General features: G+C 34.4%; 1 protein-coding gene across 1 annotated transcript in view; it reads left to right on the top strand.

Annotated features, from left to right (window-relative positions):
* The first annotated feature begins 14,113 nt into the window (after positions 1–14,113).
* The window catches only part of med31 (mediator complex subunit 31), a 12,355-nt gene continuing 3,892 nt past the window's right edge, over positions 14,114–22,576 (top strand). Inside the window, exons 1-3 of the mRNA XM_062960508.1 lie at positions 14,114–14,267; positions 14,351–14,428; positions 17,751–17,847. Of these exons, the coding sequence (XP_062816578.1) occupies positions 14,258–14,267; positions 14,351–14,428; positions 17,751–17,847 (185 nt within the window). The 5' untranslated portion in view covers positions 14,114–14,257. The remainder of the gene's footprint in view (positions 14,268–14,350; positions 14,429–17,750; positions 17,848–22,576) is intronic.

The raw sequence follows: 22,576 nt of genomic DNA on the forward strand, positions 1-22,576 counted from the left end.
AGAAGATTCTGCTATTCTGTACAATAAAACCTGTTGGGATCTACCAGCGTGTGTCTTGGTGCTTTCTTCTGGTGGAAGACTGACCCACAGCACAACTGGAAGAAGAGAACCTAACAATCCATAAAACCTCAATTACCCTCTGGTATGTGAGAGCCCGTATATAAATGGGCCAAAGAGAAGGTTCTGGTATTCTGTAAAATAAAACCTGTTGGGATCTACCAGCGTGTGTCTTGGTGCTTTTTCTGGTGGAAGACTGACCCACAGCACAACTGGAAGAAGAGAACCTAACAATCCATAAAACCTCAATTACCCTCTGGTATGTGAGAGCCCGTATATAAATGGGCCAAAGAGAAGGTTCTGGTATTCTGTACAATAAAACCTGTTGGGATCTACCAGCGTGTGTCTTGGTGCTTTTTCTGGTGGAAGACTGACCCACAGCACAACTGGAAGAAGAGAACCTAACAATCCATAAAACCTCAATTACCCTCTGGTATGTGAGAGCCCCTATATAAATGGGCTAAAGAGAAGATTCTGCTATTCTGTACAATAAAACCTGTTGGGATCTACCAGCGTGTGTCTTGGTGCTTTCTTCTGGTGGAAGACTGACCCACAGCACAACTGGAAGAAGAGAACCTAACAATCCATAAAACCTCAATTACCCTCTGGTATGTGAGAGCCCGTATATAAATGGGCCAAAGAGAAGGTTCTGGTATTCTGTAAAATAAAACCTGTTGGGATCTACCAGCGTGTGTCTTGGTGCTTTTTCTGGTGGAAGACTGACCCACAGCACAACTAGGAGAAGAGAACTGGACACTCTCTCTCCTTGTTGGTGAGCCCGTGGCGTGTTTTGGTGTGGCGGGGTGAAGTGGCCCGAATGCCTCCTTGTGCGGTCCTTTGCAACGGCCGCCTTCCTGCGCACAATGGCAGCAAGAAGGAGTCGCCGGGCAACGGACACAATCGTCCCTTGTGCACAGACAACGTTTGCGCAAAACTTCACAGTTTGCTGATTATTTTGCACACACACACAAGTCTTTGGATTTCGGAGTTTTGTCAGCCTTGGTTCTTCAATTTGCATTCTAGAGCAGAACTACAGAGACGGAGAGAGAGGCTCTTTTAATTTAGGCACATACAAAAGGAGTGAGTGTTTGCACAAAGGGAGGCCATGCTTAGAGGGGAGGCCTTGCTGGCAGACACCCCAGAAGTGTCCGTCTTTCTTCACGGGAGGGACTCCACACAGGCAGGCTGCCATTCATTCATTCCTCGTGTGGACCGTTGTGTTAAACCGCAACCGGCCGAAGCAGGCGGGTGTGGGGCTCAGCAAGGACGCAATTTCACAAAGTGCATGGCAATGGTGGCGGCCCACCTCCGCCTTGAAGGCATAATTGTTTTCCCCTACATTGACGATTGGCTCTTGGTCACAGAGTTGCCGTCTCGGCTGCAGGCTCACATTACATCACATCTCTATATATAAAAGGGTGATGGCGTTTCGTCTATCTATATATACAAAAGGGTAATGGCGTTTCGGCCTAGGACATAACAACAAAACTACAGGCCCCCCAACCTCGAAATTTGACAACACAACCCATCATCCACGCCTCTAGGTTGATACAACAAAAAGAAAAGAAAAATAAAGTCCTAATTACAGGGAGAGGAATGATTGCTTTTATCCAATTGCTGCCAGTTAGAAGGCTAAGCTCCACCCACTTGGTCTCCTAGCAACCTACTCAGCCCAGGGGCAGGCACAGTTAGGCCTCACTTAGGCCTCTTCCACAGATTGTCAGATTACCTGGATTATATGGCAGTGTAGACTCAAGGCCCTTCCACACAGCTATATAACCTATTTAGAATCTTATCTTATCTGCTTTGAACTGGATTATCTTGACTCCACACTGCCATATAATCCACTTCAGTGTGCATACTAAACATAAAGACAACCATACAACAGACATTCAATACCACCACTACCTCAACAATTTCTCACCAACACCACCAGACAACGCCACAGCAACGTGTGGCCGGGCACAGCTAGTCTATATATATAAAAGGGTAATGAAATTTCGGCCTAGGACAAAACAACAAAACTACACATCCCAGAAACACTAAACATGGCAGCACAACCCCTCGTCCATGCCTCTACGTTCATACAACAAAAAGCTCCAGCTACTCCAGAAAACGGCCAGGCTTTGAAACTGCAAGGCTATTCACTGCCAACAAAGGATTCCCATAAGCCACAGCAACGTGTGGCCGGGCAAAGCTAGTTGATTTATATACTGTATATACTCGAGTATAAGCCTAGTTTTTCTGCCCTTTTTTTGAGACTGAAAAAGCCCCCCTCGGCTTAAACTCAGGTGAGGGTCCTGGTTGGCTGTCATGAACTCCAATCTTTGACATCTCCGGTCAGCTGACAGAGAACAGATGCCAGCCATAAAACCTCAATTACCCTCTGGTATGTGAGAGCCCCTATATAAACGGGCTAAAGGGAAGATTCTGGTATTCTGTACAATGTTGGAATCTACCAGCGTGTGTCTTGGTGCTGTCTTCTGGTGGAAGACTTACCCACAGCACAACTGGGAGAAGAGAACCTAACAATCCATAAAACCTCAATTACCCTCTGGTCTGTGAGAGCCCCTATATAAAAAGGCTAAAGAGAAGGTTCTGGTATTCTGTACAATAAAACCTGTTGGAATCTACCAGTGTGTGTCTTGGTGCTTTCTTCTGGTGGAAGACTGACCCACAGCACAACTGGGAGAAGAGAACCTAACAATCCATAAAACCTCAATTGCCCTCTGGTATGTGAGAGCCCCTATATAAATGGGCTAAAGAGAAGGTTCTGGTATTCTGTACAATAAAGCCTGTTGGGATCTACCAGCGTGTGTCTTGGTGCTGTCTTCTGGTGGAAGACTGACCCACAGCACAACTGGGAGAAGAGAACCTAACAATCCATAAAACCTCAATTACCCTCTGGTCTGTGAGAGCCCCTATATAAATGGGCTACAAATTGAATTCTACCATTGTCATGTACAAACATTATAAATATCATTAGTTTTTTTTTTAAGATTCATTTAAACTTATGGAAACCCTCTCCGGACCCAGAGAGGATTCCTGCGGTCACTCCGAGGCCGTTTTGCACAACGAGGGCTTTGTGACCCCGATGGCCTCACCTGCGCCGATCTCTCTCCCCGCTCCCTCTAATCACAACTGCTCGCAATGTCTTCCTCGGCAAGACCGAACCTTCCTAATGACAGGGCGAGAGAAAACCAAATTGCAGCCTTCGCCAAAACGGCCCTAAATAAGCACCCCGCACGTCCTTGTATTATTCACACAAACACATCGAGAGAGAGAGACAGAGAGAGACAGAGAGAGCCTTTTGCATGGTCAGCACCATGCAAGATCCAGACTACTCACTGGAGCAACTTACAGAGAGCGGTCAACCCTCCGATATAAAAATAAGGTTATTATTATTATTATTATTATTATTATTATTGAACGCAGGCCGAACTGTTGGGTTCTCTTCTCCCAGTTGTGCTGTGGGTAAGTCTTCCACCAGAAGAAAGCACCAAGACACACGCTGGTAGATTCCAACAGGTTTTTATTGTACAGAATACCAGAACCTTCTCTTTAGCCCGTTTATATAAGGGGCTCTCACATACCAGAGGGAAATTGCAGAACCTTCTCTTTAGCCCATTTATATAGGGGCTCTCACATACCAGAGGGTAATTGCAGAACCTTCTCTTTAGCCCGTTTATATAGGGGCTCTCACATACCAGAGGGAAATTGCAGAACCTTCTCTTTAGCCCATTTATATAGGGGCTCTCACATACCAGAGGGAAATTGCAGAACCTTCTCTTTAGCCCATTTATATAGGGGCTCTCACATACCAGAGGGTAACTGCAGAACCTTCTCTTTAGCCCGTTTATATAGGGGCTCTCACATACCAGAGGGTAATTGCAGAACCTTCTCTTTAGCCCGTTTATATAGGGGCTCTCACATACCAGAGGTTAATTGCAGAACCTTCTCTTTAGCCCGTTTATATAGGGGCTCTCACATACCAGAGGGTAACTGCAGAACCTTCTCTTTAGCCTGTTTATGTAGGGGCTCTCACATACCAGAGGGTAATTGCAGAACCTTCTCTTTAGCCCCTTTATATAGGGGCTCTCGGATACCAGAGTGTAATTGAGGTTTTATGGCTGGCCCATTTTATGGCTGGCATCTGTTCTTTGTCAGCCGACCGAAGATGTCAAAGATAATAATATCAGAGAGAAATAATAAATGTATTATTAATAATAAAAATAATAAAAATAGAGTAAAGTAAATGTAATAGTAGCAACAATAATAGAGAAAAATAATACATGTAATAATAATAATAATAATAATAATAATAATAATAATAATAAATACAGGAAAATAATACATGTAATAATAGAGTAAAATAAATGTAATAATATTAATATCAGAGTGAAATAATAAATGTATTAATAATAATAAAAATAGAGTAAAATAAATGTAATAGTAGCAACAATAATAGAGAAAAATAATACATGTAATAATAATAATAATAAATACAGGAAAATAATACATGTAATAATAGAGTAAAATAATACATGTAATAATAATAATAATATCAGAGTGAAATAATAAATGTATTATTAATAATAAAAATAGAGTAAAATAAATGTAATAGTAGCAACAATAATAGAGAAAAATAATAAATGTAATAATACCAGTTACAGTAATAAGAGTAAAATAATAAATGTAATAATACCAGTTACAGTAATAGAGTAAAATAATAAATGTAATAATACCAATAATAATAGAGAAAAATAATAAATGTAATAATACCAATAATAATAGAGAAAAATAATAAATGTAATAATACCAATAATAATAGAGAAAAATAATACATGTAATAATACCAAGAGAAAAATAATAAATGTACCATATATTCTCGAGTACAAGCTGACCCGAATATAAGCCAACCAGGACCCTCACCCGAGTATAAGCCGAGGGGGGCTTTTTCAGTCTTAAAAAAGGGGCTGAAAAACTAGGCTTATACTCGAGTATATACAGTAATCTCCCCTCCAACAATGGCCAATCGGGGGAGATTGCGGGTACAGTAGAGTCTCACTTATCCAACGTTCTGGATTATCCAACGCATTTTTGTAGTCCATGTTTTCAATACGTCGTGATATTTTGGTGCTAAATCTGTAAATACAGTAATTGCTACATAGCATTACTGCGTATTGAACTACTTTTTCTGTCAAATTTGTTGCATAACATGATGTTTTGGTGCTTCATTTGTAAAATCATAACCTAATTTGATGTTTAATGGGCTTTTCCTTAATCTCTCCTTATTATCCAACATATTCGCTTATCCAACGTTCTGCTGGCCCGTTTACGTTGGATAAGTGAGACTCTACTGTACAAACAAATTCCGGTGCACACTGCACATGTCTTATTTGTAGTTCAAAAACAACAACAACAACAACAACAACAACAACAACGAAAGAACAATACAATATTTAAAAATAAAAACAATTTTAACCAACATACATTTATCAGGATTTCAATGGGAAGTGTGGTCCTGCTTCTGGCCAATAAGATAGCCAAGTTAATTAGGGTTGTTGTTGTTGTTGTTGTTGTTGTTGTTGTTGTTGTGTGCCTTCAAGTCATTTCAGACTTTGGGCGAGCCTAAGTCTGAAATGTATTTATTTATTATTTATTTATCTACTGCATTTATTTATTACATTTGTATCACACCCTTCTCATCCCAAAGGGGACTCAGAGTGGCTTACAAATTATATGTACATACAATATATTATATTATAAGCATAGCACAATATTAGCATTATATAATTATTATATTGAACTATACCACTATACTGTAATATTATTAGTAATATTATATGTAATATAGAATATATAATTAATATTCTTATATGGTATTATTATTAGTGTTATATTGTATTACATTATAATATTATTATCAATATTATATGTATATACAATTTATCTATATATATAAAATGGTAAAGTTGTTTGCGCAGTGACTATAACAACAAAACTAAACATCCCAGAAATACGAAATTTGGCAACACAATGCAAAAGGCTTGCCTCCAGGTTACAACAACACAACCACACCACAAAACCACTATCCGGACCCACAAAACCCACAACAACGCATCATGCGATAACAACACAACTAAACGCCCCAGAAATACAAAACTTGGCAACACAATGCAAAAGCCTTGCCTCCCAGTTGTAACAACACAACCACACCACAAAACCACACAGGACCCATAAAACTCACAACAACGCATTGTGACTATAACAACACAATTAAACGCCCCAGAAATACAAAACTTGGCAACACAATACAAAAGCCTTCCCTCCAGGTTGTAACAACACAACCACGCCACAAAACCACAATCCGGACCCATAAAACTCACAACAACGCATCGTGACTATAACAACACAACTAAACGCCCCAGAAATACGAAACTTGACACACAACTAAACGCCCCAGAAATATAAAACTTGACAACACAATGCAAAAGCCTTGCCTCCCGGTTGTAACAACACAACCACACCACAAAACCACAATCCGGACCCACAAAACTCACAACAACGCATTGTGACTATAACACAACAAAACGCCCCAGAAATATAAAACTTGACAACACAATGCAAAAGCCTTGCCTCCCGGTTGTAACAACACAACCACACCACAAAACCACAATCCGGACCCACAAAACTCACAACAACGCATTGTGACTATAACACAACAAAACGCCCCAGAAATATAAAACTTGACAACACAATGCAAAAGCCTTGCCTCCCGGTTGTAACAACACAACCACACCACAAAACCACAATCCGGACCCACAAAACTCACAACAACGCATCGTGACTATAACACAACAAAACGCCCCAGAAATACAAAATTTGACAACACAACGCAAAAGCCTTGCCTCCCAGTTGTAAGAACACAACCACACCACAAAACCACAATCCGGACCCACAAAACTCACAACAACGCATTGTGACTATAACAAATACAACATTTGACAACACAACTCATCCACCTCCCCAATCCCTACATTCACACTTGGCCTCCAAAAAAACAATTACAATAATAACAATGACAACAACCACAACAATAAGAATCAACACCATCACAGGCAAGAAACAGCCAGGCACTGAGGCTGAGAGGCCAGTCAGTGCTACACTGGGCCTCCAAAAAACAATACAGGAGCATCTAACTTATCCAACCTTCATGACCACAACAACAACAATAATAATAAACACCTACACAGGCAAAAAAAAAAAAAGACAATTGTACCACAATAAAAATATAAACCGCACTCAGCAGAATCAGACATTACAATTAACAACAAACCAAAGACAACAGGGATCTCAAGCAATTATCAATCAACACAAAAATTGAAGAAGGTAACAGACTTCAAATACTACGACTAATGTGAGTATAAAGAAGGGTGGAGGTCACAGCATCAATACAACCTCATGTAGACGGACCAACACCACCAGACTCAGACACAGCAACGCGTGGCCGGGCACAGCTAGTTATATTATAAAACTGAGGACGGGGGCCAGGGAAATGACCTCGGAGGGCTGCATCCGGCCCCCGGGCCTTAGTTTGGGGACCCCTGCTTTAGAGAGCGCAGACTCCGTGCCTGACATCCTTTCGGGCCTGAAAAAAACTAACCTCCGCTCCTATAGCCTTGGATTCGTGTATTGAATTCAGCTCACTTTCCAAAAGCGACGGCTTTGCCCTTCTGCTGCGTTCCTTTCCCTTCATAATAACGATCATTTCACAAACCACAACGGCCGCTCTCTCTTTCTTTCTGTGTAAGGGATACCCTGTCATGTTCGCCAAGGCTAAGAATAGTCCCTCTCGCCTCGAAAACGGGGTAAATTATAGGATGCAAAAAGCTGCTGCTAAAATTTTGCAAGGCTCGGCGGGACGAAAATAACGAAACCACAACTAAAAAAAAGGCAGGGTATATTTTGAACCCAGCGGCATATTTTTTGGGAATAGCAAGGGCTCTCTGTGAAGAAGCTCCAGGGGACGGTCTTGCGGTTGACCACGTTGTGTGGCCAAGACTTGGTCAGCGGGACGGGCGCCAGCTTTGCTTTAAGGCCATGATGGGCAACCTTTTGCATTTGGTGTGTCAAAATTCACCAAAAAACCTAGCATGACTTGGGTGGTGTGTCACTTCGAGAGAAAAAAACCTAATTTCACAATATATAACAAAATATACAATTGTAATATACAACTGTATTTAATAAATCAAAAACTATTTACTACCCTTATTTCCATGGACAACAATCTATGGCAGGGGTCCCCAAAATAATAATAATAATAAAACTTTATTTATACCCCGCCACCATGCGGCCCTCCAAGGTCATTTACCTGGCCCCCACCCTCAGTTTTATAATATAATATTTTTATGTCAGTTTCAATAATATAATATATTGTATATACATATAATATTGATAATAATCTTATGTTATACAATATTATACTAATAGTAATACCATATAATAATATTCATTATATGTTATGTATTACATATTATATAATAGTATAGTGGTATAGTTCAATATAGTAATATATAATGCTAATATTGTGTTATGCTAATAATATAATATATTGTATATACATATAATATTGATAATAAGCTTATGTTATACAATATTATACTAATAGTAATACCATATAATAATATTCATTATATGTTATGTATTACATATTATAAAATAGTATAGTGGTATAGTTCAATATAGTAATATATAATGCTAATATTGTGTTAAGCTAATAATATAATATATTGTATATACATATAATATTGATAATAATCTTATGTTATACAATATTATACTAATAGTAATACCATATAATAATATTCATTATATGTTATGTATTACATATTATAAAATAGTATAGTGGTATAGTTCAATATAGTAATATATAATGCTAATATTGTGTTATGCTAATAATATAATATATTGTATATACATATAATATTGATAATAATCTTATGTTATACAATATTATACTAATAGTAATACCATATAATAATATTAATTATATGTTATGTATTACATATTATATAATAGTATAGTGGTATAGTTCAATATAGTAATATATAATGCTAATATTGTGTTATGCTAATAATATAATATATTGTATATACATATAATATTGATAATAAGCTTATGTTATACAATATAATACTAATAGTAATACCATATAATAATATTAATTATATGTTATATATTACATATTATATAATAGTATAGTGGTATAGTTCAATATAGTAATATATAATGCTAATATTGTGTTATGCTAATAATATAATATATTGTATATACATATAATATTGATAATAATCTTATGTTATACAATATTATACTAATAGTAATACCATATAATAATATTAATTATATGTTATGTATTACATATTATATAATAGTATAGTGGTATAGTTCAATATAGTAATATATAATGCTAATATTGTGTTAAGCTAATAATATAATATATTGTATGTACATATAGCTGCTCTGAGTCCCCTTCGGGGTGAGAAGGGTGGGATATAAATGTAGTAAATAAATGCAGTAAATAAATAATTAATTTTAGACTTAGGCTCGGCCAAAGTCTGACATGACTTGAAGGCACACAGGCACACACAATATTATACTAATAGTAATACCATATAATAATATTCATTATATGTTATGTATTACATATTATAAAATAGTATAGTGGTATAGTTCAATATAGTAATACATAATGCTAATAATGTGTTACGCTAATAATATAATATATTGTATGTACATATAGCTGCTCTGAGTCCCCTTCGGGGTGAGAAGGGTGGGATATAAATGTAGTAAATAAATGCAGTAAATAAATAATTAATTTTAGACTTAGGCTCGGCCAAAGTCTGACATGACTTGAAGGCACACAACAGCAACAACAACAATCCTAATTAACTTGACTATCTCATTGGCCAGTAGCAGGCCCACACTTTCCATTGAAATCCTGATAGGTTTATGTTGGTTAAAATTGTTTTCATTTTTAAATATTGTATTGGTCTTTCGTTGTTGTTGTTGTTGTTGCACTACAAAGAAGACATGTGCAGTATGCATAGGAATTTATTTGTATATTTTTCCCAAATGATAATTCGGCCCCTCAACAGTCTGAAGGATTGTGGACCGGACCTCGGCTTAAAAAGTTTGGGGACCCCTGATCTATGGCACCTCTTGCAGTTTCCACACTGATTTCTCTCTATTCTAGTTTCAATGTAGTCATGAATAATGAATAATATAATAATAATATAATAGTAATAATATAATAATATACTAATATATATATATATATATATATATATATGTGATGGCATCACGGCAGCGGACAAAACAACAAAAGTAAACACCCCACAATCTCAAAAATTGATATCACAACCCCTCATCCATGCCTCTAGGTTGATACAACAAAAATAAAAGAAAAATAAAGTCCTAATTAGAGGGAGAGGAATAATTGTTTTTATCCAATTGCTGCCAGTTAGAAGGCTAAGCTCTGCTCACTTGGTCTCCTAGCAACCCACTCAGCCCAGGGGACCCTTTACCTTAACTACCACCAATTCCTCAATACTTTATTTCCCATACCACCAGACTTCGGCACAGCAACGCGTGGCCGGGCACAGCTAGTATATATATAAATGAGTGATGGCATCACGGCGACCCACAAAACAACAAAACTACAGGCCCCCCAACCTCGAAATTTGACAACACAACCCATCATCCACGCCTCTAGGTTGATACAACAGAAAGAAAAGAAAAGTCCTAATTAGAGGGAAAGGAATAATTGATTTTATCCAATTGCTGCCAGTTAGAGGACTTGGTCTCCTAGCAACCCACTCAGCCCAGGGGACAGGCCGAGGTAGGCTTCACTTAGGCCTCTTCCACACTGTCTATAAAATACAGATTATCAGCCCAACAGAGGGCCACCCAGCCTCTTAATAATAATAATAATAATAATAATAATAATAATAATAATAATAATAATACAATCCTAAGGTCAGCAGATACCCCTAAGGGTCATCCAGTTCAACTTCCTTATATCATGCAGGAGGACACAATCTAACCACTCTTGACAGATGGCCATCCAATATCTGCACAATAATAATACACATCGAATCATAGCATCAGACAGTTAGGAGACACCCGTAAAGGCCATCCAGTCCAACCCAATTCTGCCGTGCAGGACACAATCCAAGCACTCCCAACAGATGGCCACCCAGCCTCTCAATACTAATACTAATAACAATAATAATAATAACAACAACAACATCATCATACAGTCCTAAGGTTTGGAGTGACCCCTAAGGATCATCCAGATCAACTTCCTTCTACCATGCAGGAGGACACAATCCAAGCACTCCTGACAGATGGCCATCCAGCCTCAACAAGTTCTCACCAAAACCACCAGACAAGCCACAGCAACGCGTGGCTGGGCACAGCTAGTACATAATATAATCCCGAGGAGAGTAATAATAATTGTTCATACATAATATAATCTCGAGGAGAATAATAATAATGGTTCATACATAATATAACCCCGAGGAGAATAATAATAATAATGGTTCGTACATAATATAATCCCGAGGAGAATAATAATAATAATGGTTCGTACATAATATAATCTCAAGGAGAATAATAATAATGGTTCATACATAATATAATCCCGAGGAGAATAATAATGGTTCATACATAATATAATCTCGAGAATAATAATAATAATGGTTCGTGGATAATATTATCTTGAGGAGAATAATAATAATGGTTCATACATAATATAATCCCGAGGAGAATAATAATAATGGTTTGTGGATAATATTATCTTGAGGAGAATAATAATAATGGTTTGTGGATAATATAATCTCGAGAATAATAATAATGGTTTGTGGATAATATTATCTCAAGGAGAATAATAATAATGGTTCATACATAATATAATCTCGAGGAGAATAATAATAATGGTTCATACATAATATAATCTCGAGGAGAATAATAATAATGGTTCATACATAATATAACCCCGAGGAGAATAATAATAATAATGGTTCGTACATAATATAATCTCAAGGAGAATAATAATAATGGTTCATACATAATATAAACCCGAGGAGAATAATAATAATAATAATGGTTCGTACATAATATAATCTCAAGGAGAATAATAATAATTGTTCATACATAATATAATCTCGAGGAGAATAATAATAATGGTTCATACATAATATAACCCCGAGGAGAATAATAATAATAATGGTTCGTACATAATATAATCCCGAGGAGAATAATAATAATAATGGTTCGTACATAATATAATCTCAAGGAGAATAATAATAATGGTTCATACATAATATAATCCCGAGGAGAATAATAATGGTTCATACATAATATAATCTCGAGAATAATAATAATAATGGTTCGTGGATAATATTATCTTGAGGAGAATAATAATAATGGTTCATACATAATATAATCCCGAGGAGAATAATAATAATGGTTTGTGGATAATATTATCTTGAGGAGAATAATAATAATGGTTTGTGGATAATATAATCTCGAGAATAATAATAATGGTTTGTGGATAATATTATCTCAAGGAGAATAATAATAATGGTTCATACATAATATAATCTCGAGGAGAATAATAATAATGGTTCATACATAATATAATCTCGAGGAGAATAATAATAATGGTTTGTGGATAATATTATCTCGAGGAGAATAATAATAATGGTTCGTACATAATATAATCTCAAGGAGAATAATAATAATGGTTCATACATAATATAATCCCGAGGAGAATAATAATAATAATGGTTCGTACATAATATAATCTCAAGGAGAATAATAATAATGGTTCATACATAGTATAATCCCGAGGAGAATAATAATAATGGTTCATACATAATATAATCTCGAGAATAATAATAATAATGGTTCGTGGATAATATTATCTTGAGGAGAATAATAATAATGGTTCGTGGATAATATTATCTTGAGGAGAATAATAATAATGGTTTGTGGATAATATAATCTCAAGAATAATAATAATGGTTTGTGGATAATATTATCTCAAGGAGAATAATAATAATGGTTCATACATAATATAATCTCAAAGAGAATAATAATAATGGTTCATACATAATATAATCTCGAGAATAATAATAATGGTTCGTAGATAATATTATCTTGAGGAGAATAATAATAATGGTTCGTAGATAATATAATCTCGAGGATAATAATAATGTTTTGTAGATAATATAATCTCGAGGATAATAATAATGGTTCGTAGATAATATTATCTTGAGGATAATAATAATGGTTCGTAGATAATATTATCTTGAGGATAATAATAATGGTTCATAGATAATATTATCTTCCTTTAGGGCTGGAATGGATGGCCTTTGCAGGTCCCATCCAACTCTAATAATAATAATAATAATAATAATAATAATAATAATAATAATAATAATAATTTCATACCTAATAATATTCTCTTCCTGCTCTTCCTTTCCAATGTTATGATAGGCCAGATGGCCTTCTGTCGGGAGGGATTAGATGGTGCCTTCTATGGCAGAAGGAGGCTGGACTGGATTATTAGGCTCTTTCCCATTCTAGGAGCCTAATAATAATAATAATAATAATAATAATAATAATAATAATAATAATAATATCTTCCTTCCTGGCAGAATGGGGTTAGACTGGATGGCCTTTGGGGTTCCCACTCTATGAGTCCAATAATAATAATAATAATAATAGGTAATAAATTAATAGTAAAACTTTGCTCCCTGTTAATAAATCAACCCTCTTTCCTTGCCCTTTGGACGCTTCAGAGATATAATGTAGACGGGGGGGAAGGAGGAGGCCCAATCCCGCTTCAAAACAAGGCCTCTCCGTTGCCTAGGCGACGGCAACATGGCCGCCCTCCTCCTCGCTTTCAAGTTTCCTCAGAGTGCCCGCGAGTGAACCTCAACCAATGGCGGGCCTTCTTTTCGCCGTTGCCATGGAGACGGGGGGTTCAATCCGCCAATGACGGGCCGAGCTCAAGGAGAGGACGCCGTCGCCATGGAGACGGGGCCTTAGAGTGCGCAGACGCGGGGGCTCCGTCCGCCATTTTGTTGCGGCCTAGCTCTCCGAGAGGAGGCCTTTTCTTGGCGTCGCCATGGAGACCGGTAAGAATAGCAAGGGAAAAGGGATTTTTCTGGGGATTATGGGCGCTGCAGTGGAGCCTCATTCCTTGTTGTTTCGTTCTCAGAGGACGGCGGGAACCGCCTGCGCTTCCAGATGGAGCTGGAGTTCGTGCAGTGCCTGGCCAACCCCAACTACCTCAACTGTGAGTCCCATCCAGGCCTAGATTGTCACCACTACTACTACAGTAGAGTCTCACTTATCCAGCACTCGCTTATCCAACATTCTGGATTATCCAACACATTTTTGTAGTCAATGTTTTCAGTATATCATGATATTTTGGTGCTAAATTCGTAAATACAGTAATTACTACATAGCATTACTGCGTAAAGAACTACTTTTTCTGTCAAATTTGTTGTCTAACATGGTGTTTTGGTGCTTAATTTGTAAAATCATAACCTAATTTGACGTTTAATAGGCTTTTCCTCAATGCCTCCTTATTATCCAACATATTCGCTTATCCAACATTCTGCCGGCCCGTTTATGTTGGATAAGTGAGACTCTACTGTATTATGTTTCTTTTTCTCTCCACACGGAGACTAAAACATTGCAATATTATTACAATATAAAGTACAATAATATAGAATAATTAATATATATATAACATTGTAGTAGGAACTTGTGAGTCTGCGTGTGGAGAGAAAAAGCCGGGTATAAATAAACATAATAATAATAGACATAATAATAATAATATAAATATAGTAGTAGTAGTAGTAGTATTAATCAATTTAATTGTTTAATTTAATTTAATCAATTGCTATCACTTTAACAATATAATAATATATTATAATAATCAATAAAACTTTATTTATACCCCACCATCATCTCATATACTCATATTATACTATACTAATATTATAATACATATATATATATAATATTCTGATGTAATATAATGTAATAATAATGATAATACACTATTATAATTGTATACAGTAGAGTCTCACTTATCCAACACTCGCTTATCCAACGTTCTGGATTATCCAACGCATTTTTTTAGACAATGTTTTCAATATATCATGATATTTTGGTGCTAAATTCATAAATACAGTGATTACTACATAGCATTACTACATATTGAACTACTTTTTCTGTCAAATTTGTTGTCTAACATGATGTTTTGGTGCTTAATTTGTAAAATCATAACCTAATTTGATGTTTAATAGGCTTTTCCTTAATGCCTCCTTATTATCCAACATATTCACTTATCCAACATTCTGCCGGCCCGTTTATGTTGGATAAGTGAGACTCTACTGTAGTAGTAGTAGCATTAATCAATTTAATTGTTTAATTTAATTTAATCAATTGCTATCAATTTAACAATATAATAATATATAATAATAATAATAATAAAACTTTATTTATACCCCACCATATACCTCCAGTGTATGTTTTATAGAGATATTAGACTCAATTTCATCACTCCTTGGCTTTTAAAACATCCAGGCCGCACTGAAAGATACTACACCTTTCTGCTGCTCTCGGACTCCTGTTCTGCAATAACCTATCGTGTCGCCAGGTTCTGTGCGGCAGCAATTTCCATCAGACGGACGATGACTGACCCCACAGGGCCTGTAGCCAGAGCAATCTGTTATAACTGAAAGACTGCAAATGCTCCCTCTATCCCCCTCCAGAGCCACTTAGTGGATCGATATTTACTATTAGCTGACCCTGCTAATAGTCTGCTTTTAATTTGTTTTTATTATAGCATGTTTTTAACTTGTTCTTTTATCTGACTTTTATGGGAACTGCGATTCCCCTTTTCGGGCACCTGTGCCCATTTCTATATATTCTGGTCATAGACCGTAATAAATTGCTGATACCCCACCATATACTCATATACTCATATTATACTATACTAATATTATAATATATTGTATATATATACAGTAGAGTCTCACTTATCCAACACTCGCTTATCCAAGCCTCTGGATAATCCAAGCCATTTTTGTCTTCAATGTTTTCAATATATCGTGATATTTTGGTGCTAAATTCGTAAATACAGTAATTACTACATAGCATTACTGAGTATTGAACTACTTTTTCTGTCAAATGTGTTGTATAACATGATGATTTGGTGCTTAATTTGTAAAATCATAACCTAATTTGATGTTTAATAGGCTTTTCCTTAATCCCTCCTTATTATCCAAGATATTCGCTTATCCAAGCTTCTGCCGGCCCGTTTATGTTGGATAAGTATTACTGTATTATGTCTATTGGTATCCCTCTTTTTCTCTCCACACGGAGACTAAAACATTGCAACACAACATTATTACAATATAATGTACAATAATATATAATAATACAATATATTGTATGTACAGTACATATAATATTGATAATAGTATTATAATGTGATACAATATAATAATAATAATACTCTATCGTAATTATAAATTATATATTACATGTAATATTACTAATACTATTGCAATATAGTGGTATACTACAATATAGAAGAAGGAGAACATTTTATTGATTAGCCCTTAGGCCATATCAAAGTACCAAGCCAAGCAATATATAATATTATATATTATATATATATATAATATATATTATGTGTATATATATATATATATATATATATATATATATATATAATGCTAATACTGTGCTATGCTAATAATCTATATATATAAAAGGGTAATGAAATTTCGGCCTAGGACAAAACAACAAAACGACACATCCCAGAAACACTAAACTTGGCAGCACAACCCCTCATCCATGCCTCTACGTTCATACAACAAAAGGAAAAGAAAAATAAAGCCCTAATTAGAGGGAGAGGAATCATTGTTTTTATCCAAAGGCTAAGCTCCGCCCACTTGGTCTCCTAGCAACCCACTCAGCCCAGGGCAGAGGCAGAGTTAGGCAATAATAATACACATCGAATGATAGCATCAGACAGTTAGGAGACACCCCTAAAGACCATCCAGTCCAGCCCAATTCTACCATGCAGGACACAATCCAAGCACTCCCAACAGATGGCCACCCAGCTTCTCAACACTAATAATAATAATAATAATAATAACAACAACAACATACAATCCTAAGGTTTGGAGCAACACCTAAGGATCATCCAGATCAACTTCCTTCTACCATGCAGCAGGACACCATCCAAGCATTCACAACACATGGACAACGTATAAATACTATACAATACTACACAGGGACATAGACCTGTGTTGTATAACATGATGTTCAATAGGCAGTAATGTTACGTTAAAATTACAAATTTAGCATCAGGGAGGTGGCCATTCTGGCTTCCCTGGGAAGAAGGGAGTTCCATTGAGAGATTAATGGCTGTATATTAATCGACCGAGGACAAGCCAAACTGTCCCAGAAGATTGGTTTGATATATAATCAATGGTAGAGAATGGGTTGGGAACACGTTGTTTCCTCCCCTGAGGCCTGTGTGCATTATTTCTCTCTGTTTCTGACTTGATTTGTGTGCCTTTTCCTCCTCCCAGTCCTGGCCCAGAGGGGCTTCTTCAAGGACAAGGCCTTCGCCAATTACCTCAAGTACCTGCTGTACTGGAAGGAGCCGGAATACGCCAAGTTCCTCAAGTAAGAGCCACAGTCTGCCTTTCTTGTGCCATTATTATTATTATGTTGATTGATATCCCACTTTTCCTCTCCATAAGGAGACTCAAAGCGGCTATGTATCTATTATTAGTGTTATGAGTGTGTATCTATTATTATTATTATTATTATTATTATTATTATTATGTTATTTATATCCCACTTAGTATTATAGGGGGAGAGAAAATCCCATACAAAATCCCATTCATACCTATATTATTATTATTATGTTATTTATATCCCACTTATGATTATGTCGAAGGGATAGATGGAGATACAGTCCATTCATGCATACATTATTATTATTATTATTATATTATTATTATGTATGACACAGCAAACAAGATAGACATGCTGGATTTCGTATCACAAAATCACAAGTCGAACACTTCCCAAGTGTCTAGGACTGTGTGGTGTACTATTATTATTATTATTATTATTATTATTATTATTATTATTATTATTATTACAGTATTATTATTATTATCATTATTATTATTACAGTATTATTATTATTATTATTATTATTATGTTATTTATATCCCACTTATGATTCTATAGAAGGGATAGATGGAGATAACAGTCCATTCATGCATCTATTATTATTATTATTATTATTATTATTATTATTATGTTATTTATATCCCACTTATGATTATATAGAGAGGATAGATGGAGATAACAGTCCATTCATGCATCTATTATTATTATTATTATTATTATTATTATTATTATTATTATGTTGATTGATATCCCACTTTTCCTCTCCATAAGGAGACTCAAAGCGGCTATGTATCTATTATTAGTGTTATGAGTGTGTATCTATTATTATTATTATTATGTTATTTATATCCCGCTTATGGAGATAGAAAATCCCATACAAAATCCCATTCATACCTATATTATTATTATTATGTTATTTATATCCCACTTATGGAGATACAGAGTCCATTCATGCATATATTATTATTATTATTATTATTATTATTATTATTATTATGTTGATTGATATCCCACTTTTCCTCTCCATAAGGAGACTCAAAGCGGCTATGTATCTATTATTAGTGTTATGAGTGTGTATCTATTATTATTATTATTATTATTATTATTATTATTATTATGTTATTTATATCCCGCTTAGTATTATAGGGGGGATAGAAAATCCCATACAAAATCCCATTCATACCTATATTATTATTATTATGTTATTTATATCCCACTTATTATTATTATTATTATTTACTGCATTTATATACCGCTTTTCTCACCCCTGGGGGGGACTGAAAGCGGTTTACAACATAATGGCAAAATGCCAACCACACATTAGAAAACATATCAGACTGATCACATCATAAACAATAAAATGAGCAACATCAAATGTACTTATCAAACAACTCAAAAATAACAAAAATAGAAATTTAAATATATAAATCAAACATTTAGGACATGTTTACTAATAGATCTAATATTAGTAAACAGTTAAAACATTAAACGTAAAAAGGCAATTTGCAACAAGTCAACAGGCAGATGTAGTGTCAGTGTTTAAAGTGCTGTCTGAATTATATTATATTAGACAATTCCACTTATGGAGATACAGAGTCCATTCATGAATATATTATTATTATTATTATTATTATTATTATTATTATTATGTTGATTGATATCCCACTTTTCCTCTCCATAAGGAGACTCAAAGCGGCTATGTATCTATTATTAGTGTTATGAGTGTGTATCTATTATTATTATTATTATTATTATGTTATTTATATCCCGCTTAGTATTATAGGGGGGGATAGAAAATCCCATACAAAATCCCATTCATACCTATATTATTATTATTATGTTATTTATATCCCACTTATGATTATGTCGAAGGGATAGATGGAGATACAGTCCATTCATGCATACATTATTATTATTATTATTATTATTATTATTATATTATTATTATTATTATGTATGACACAGCAAACAAGATAGACATGCTGGATTTCGTATCACAAGTCGAACACTTCCCAAGTGTCTAGGACTGTGTGGTGTATTATTATTATTATTATTATTATTATTATTACAGTATTATTATTATTATTATTATGTTATTTATATCCCACTTATGATTCTATAGAAGGGATAGATGGAGATACAGAGTCCTTTCATGCATATATTATTATTATTATTATTTATATCCCACTTATGATTCTATAGAAGGGATAGATGGAGATAGAGTCCATTCATGCATATATTATTATTGTTATTATGTTATTTATATCCCACTTATGATTATATAGAGAGGATAGATGGAGATAGTCCATACATTTATTATTATTATTATTACTATTATTATTATTGTGTTATTTATATCCCACTTATGATTATATAGAGAGGATAGATGGAGATAAGAGTCCGTTCATTCTATTATTATTATTATTATTATTATTATTATTATTATTATTATTATTATTATTATTATATCCCGCTTAGTATTATAGAGAGAGAATAGATGGAGATATAGTATCCTATTATTATTATTATTATTATTATTATTATTATTATTATTATTATTATTATTATGTTATTTATATCCCACTTATGATTATATAGAGAGGATAGATAGAGATTAGAGTCCATTCATGCATATATTATTATTATTATTATTATTATTATTATTATTCTATCCTGCTTAGTATTATAGAGAGAGAATAGATGGAGATATAACATTCCATTTATTATTATTATTATTATTATTATTATTATTATTATTATTATGTTATTTATATCCCACTTATGATTCTATAGAAGGGATAGATGGAAATACAGAGTCCATTCATGCATATATTATTATTATTATTATTATTATTATTATTATGTTATTTATATCCCACTTATGATTATATAGAGAGGATAGCTGGAGATAAGAGTCCATTCATTCTATTATTATTATTATTATTATTATTATTATTATTATTATTATTATTATTATTGTATGACACAGCAAACAAGATAGACATGCTGGATTTCATGTGTTAGGGTTATTTATTATTATTATTATTATGTTTCTTTATTATTCTATCCCGCTTAGTATTATAGAGAGAGAATAGATGGAGATATAGAATCCTATTACAGTAGAGTCTCACTTATCCAACACTCGCTTATCCAACGTTCTGGATTATCCAACACATTTTTGTAGTCAATGTTTTCAATACATCGTGATATTTGGGTGCTAAATTTGTAAATACAGTAATTACTACATAGCATTACTGTGTATTGAACTACTTTTTCTGTCAAATTTCTTGTATAACATGATGTTTTGGTGCTTAATTTGTAAAATCATAACCTAATTTGATGATTAATAGGCTTTTCCTTAATCTCTCCTTATTATCCAACATATTCGCTTATCCAACGTTCTGCCGGCCCGTTTATGTTGGATAAGTGAGACTCTACTGTATTATTATTTATTTTATTGTATGACACAGCAAACAAGATAGACATGCTGGATTTCATGTGTTAGGGTTATTTATTATTATTATTATTATGTTTGTTTATTATTCTATCCCGCTTAGTATTATAGAGAGAGAATAGATGGAGATATAGAATCCTATTATTATTATTGTTGTTGTTGTTGTTGTTGTTGTTGTTGTATGACACAGCAAACAAGATAGACATGCTGGATTTCATGTGTTAGGGTTATTTATTATTATTATTATTATTATTATTATTATTATTGTATGACACAGCAAACAAGATAGACATGCTGGATTTCATGTGTTAGGATTATTTATTATTATTATTATTATTATTATTATTATTATTATTATGTTATTTATTATGTTATGCTTGTTTATACCCTGCTTTTCCTCTCCATAAGGAGACTTAGAGTAGCTAATATTCAAAGCATTACAATGCAATTTCAAATTTATTTATTTTATTGTATGACACAGCAAACAAGATAGACATGCTGGATTTCATGTGTTAGGGCAATTTATTATTATTATTATTATTGACACAACAACGTTGTATGACACAGCAAACAAGATAGACATGCTGGATTTCATGTGTTGGGGTTATTTATTATTATTATTATTATTATTATTATTATTATTGACACAACGACGTTGTATGACACAGCAAACAAGATAGACATGCTGGATTTCGTTTCACAAAATCACAAGTCGAACACTTCCCAAGTGTCTAGGACTGTGTGATGTATTATTATTATTATTATTATTATTATTATTATTATTATTATTTTATGACACAGCAAACAAGATAGATATGCTGGATTTCATGTGTTGGGGTTATTTATTATTATTATTATTATTATTATTATTATTATTGACACAACGACGTTGTATGACACAGCAAACAAGATAGACATGCTGGATTTTGTTTCACAAAATCACAAGTCGAACACTTCCCAAGTGTCTAGGACTGTGTGATGTATTTTCTGATGATGCACGCAGATCCCAGCAGGGTGGCCTTTTGCAGTTGGCAGATCGTAATTTTGTCAGTGTCTATTGTTTCCAAATGCCGGCTGAGATCTTTTGGCACAGCACCCAGTGTGCCCATCACCACCGGGACCACCTGCACTGGTTTCTGCCAGAGTCTTTGGAGTTCAATCTTGAGGTCCTGAGAGCGGCTGAGTTTTTCCTGTTGTTTTTTGTCAATGCGACTGTCACCTGGGATGGCAACATCAATGATCCAAACCTTTTTCTTT

The sequence above is a fragment of the Anolis carolinensis genome, unplaced genomic scaffold (genome assembly GCF_035594765.1).
Source record: "Anolis carolinensis isolate JA03-04 unplaced genomic scaffold, rAnoCar3.1.pri scaffold_7, whole genome shotgun sequence".
NCBI lineage: Eukaryota > Metazoa > Chordata > Lepidosauria > Squamata > Dactyloidae > Anolis > Anolis carolinensis.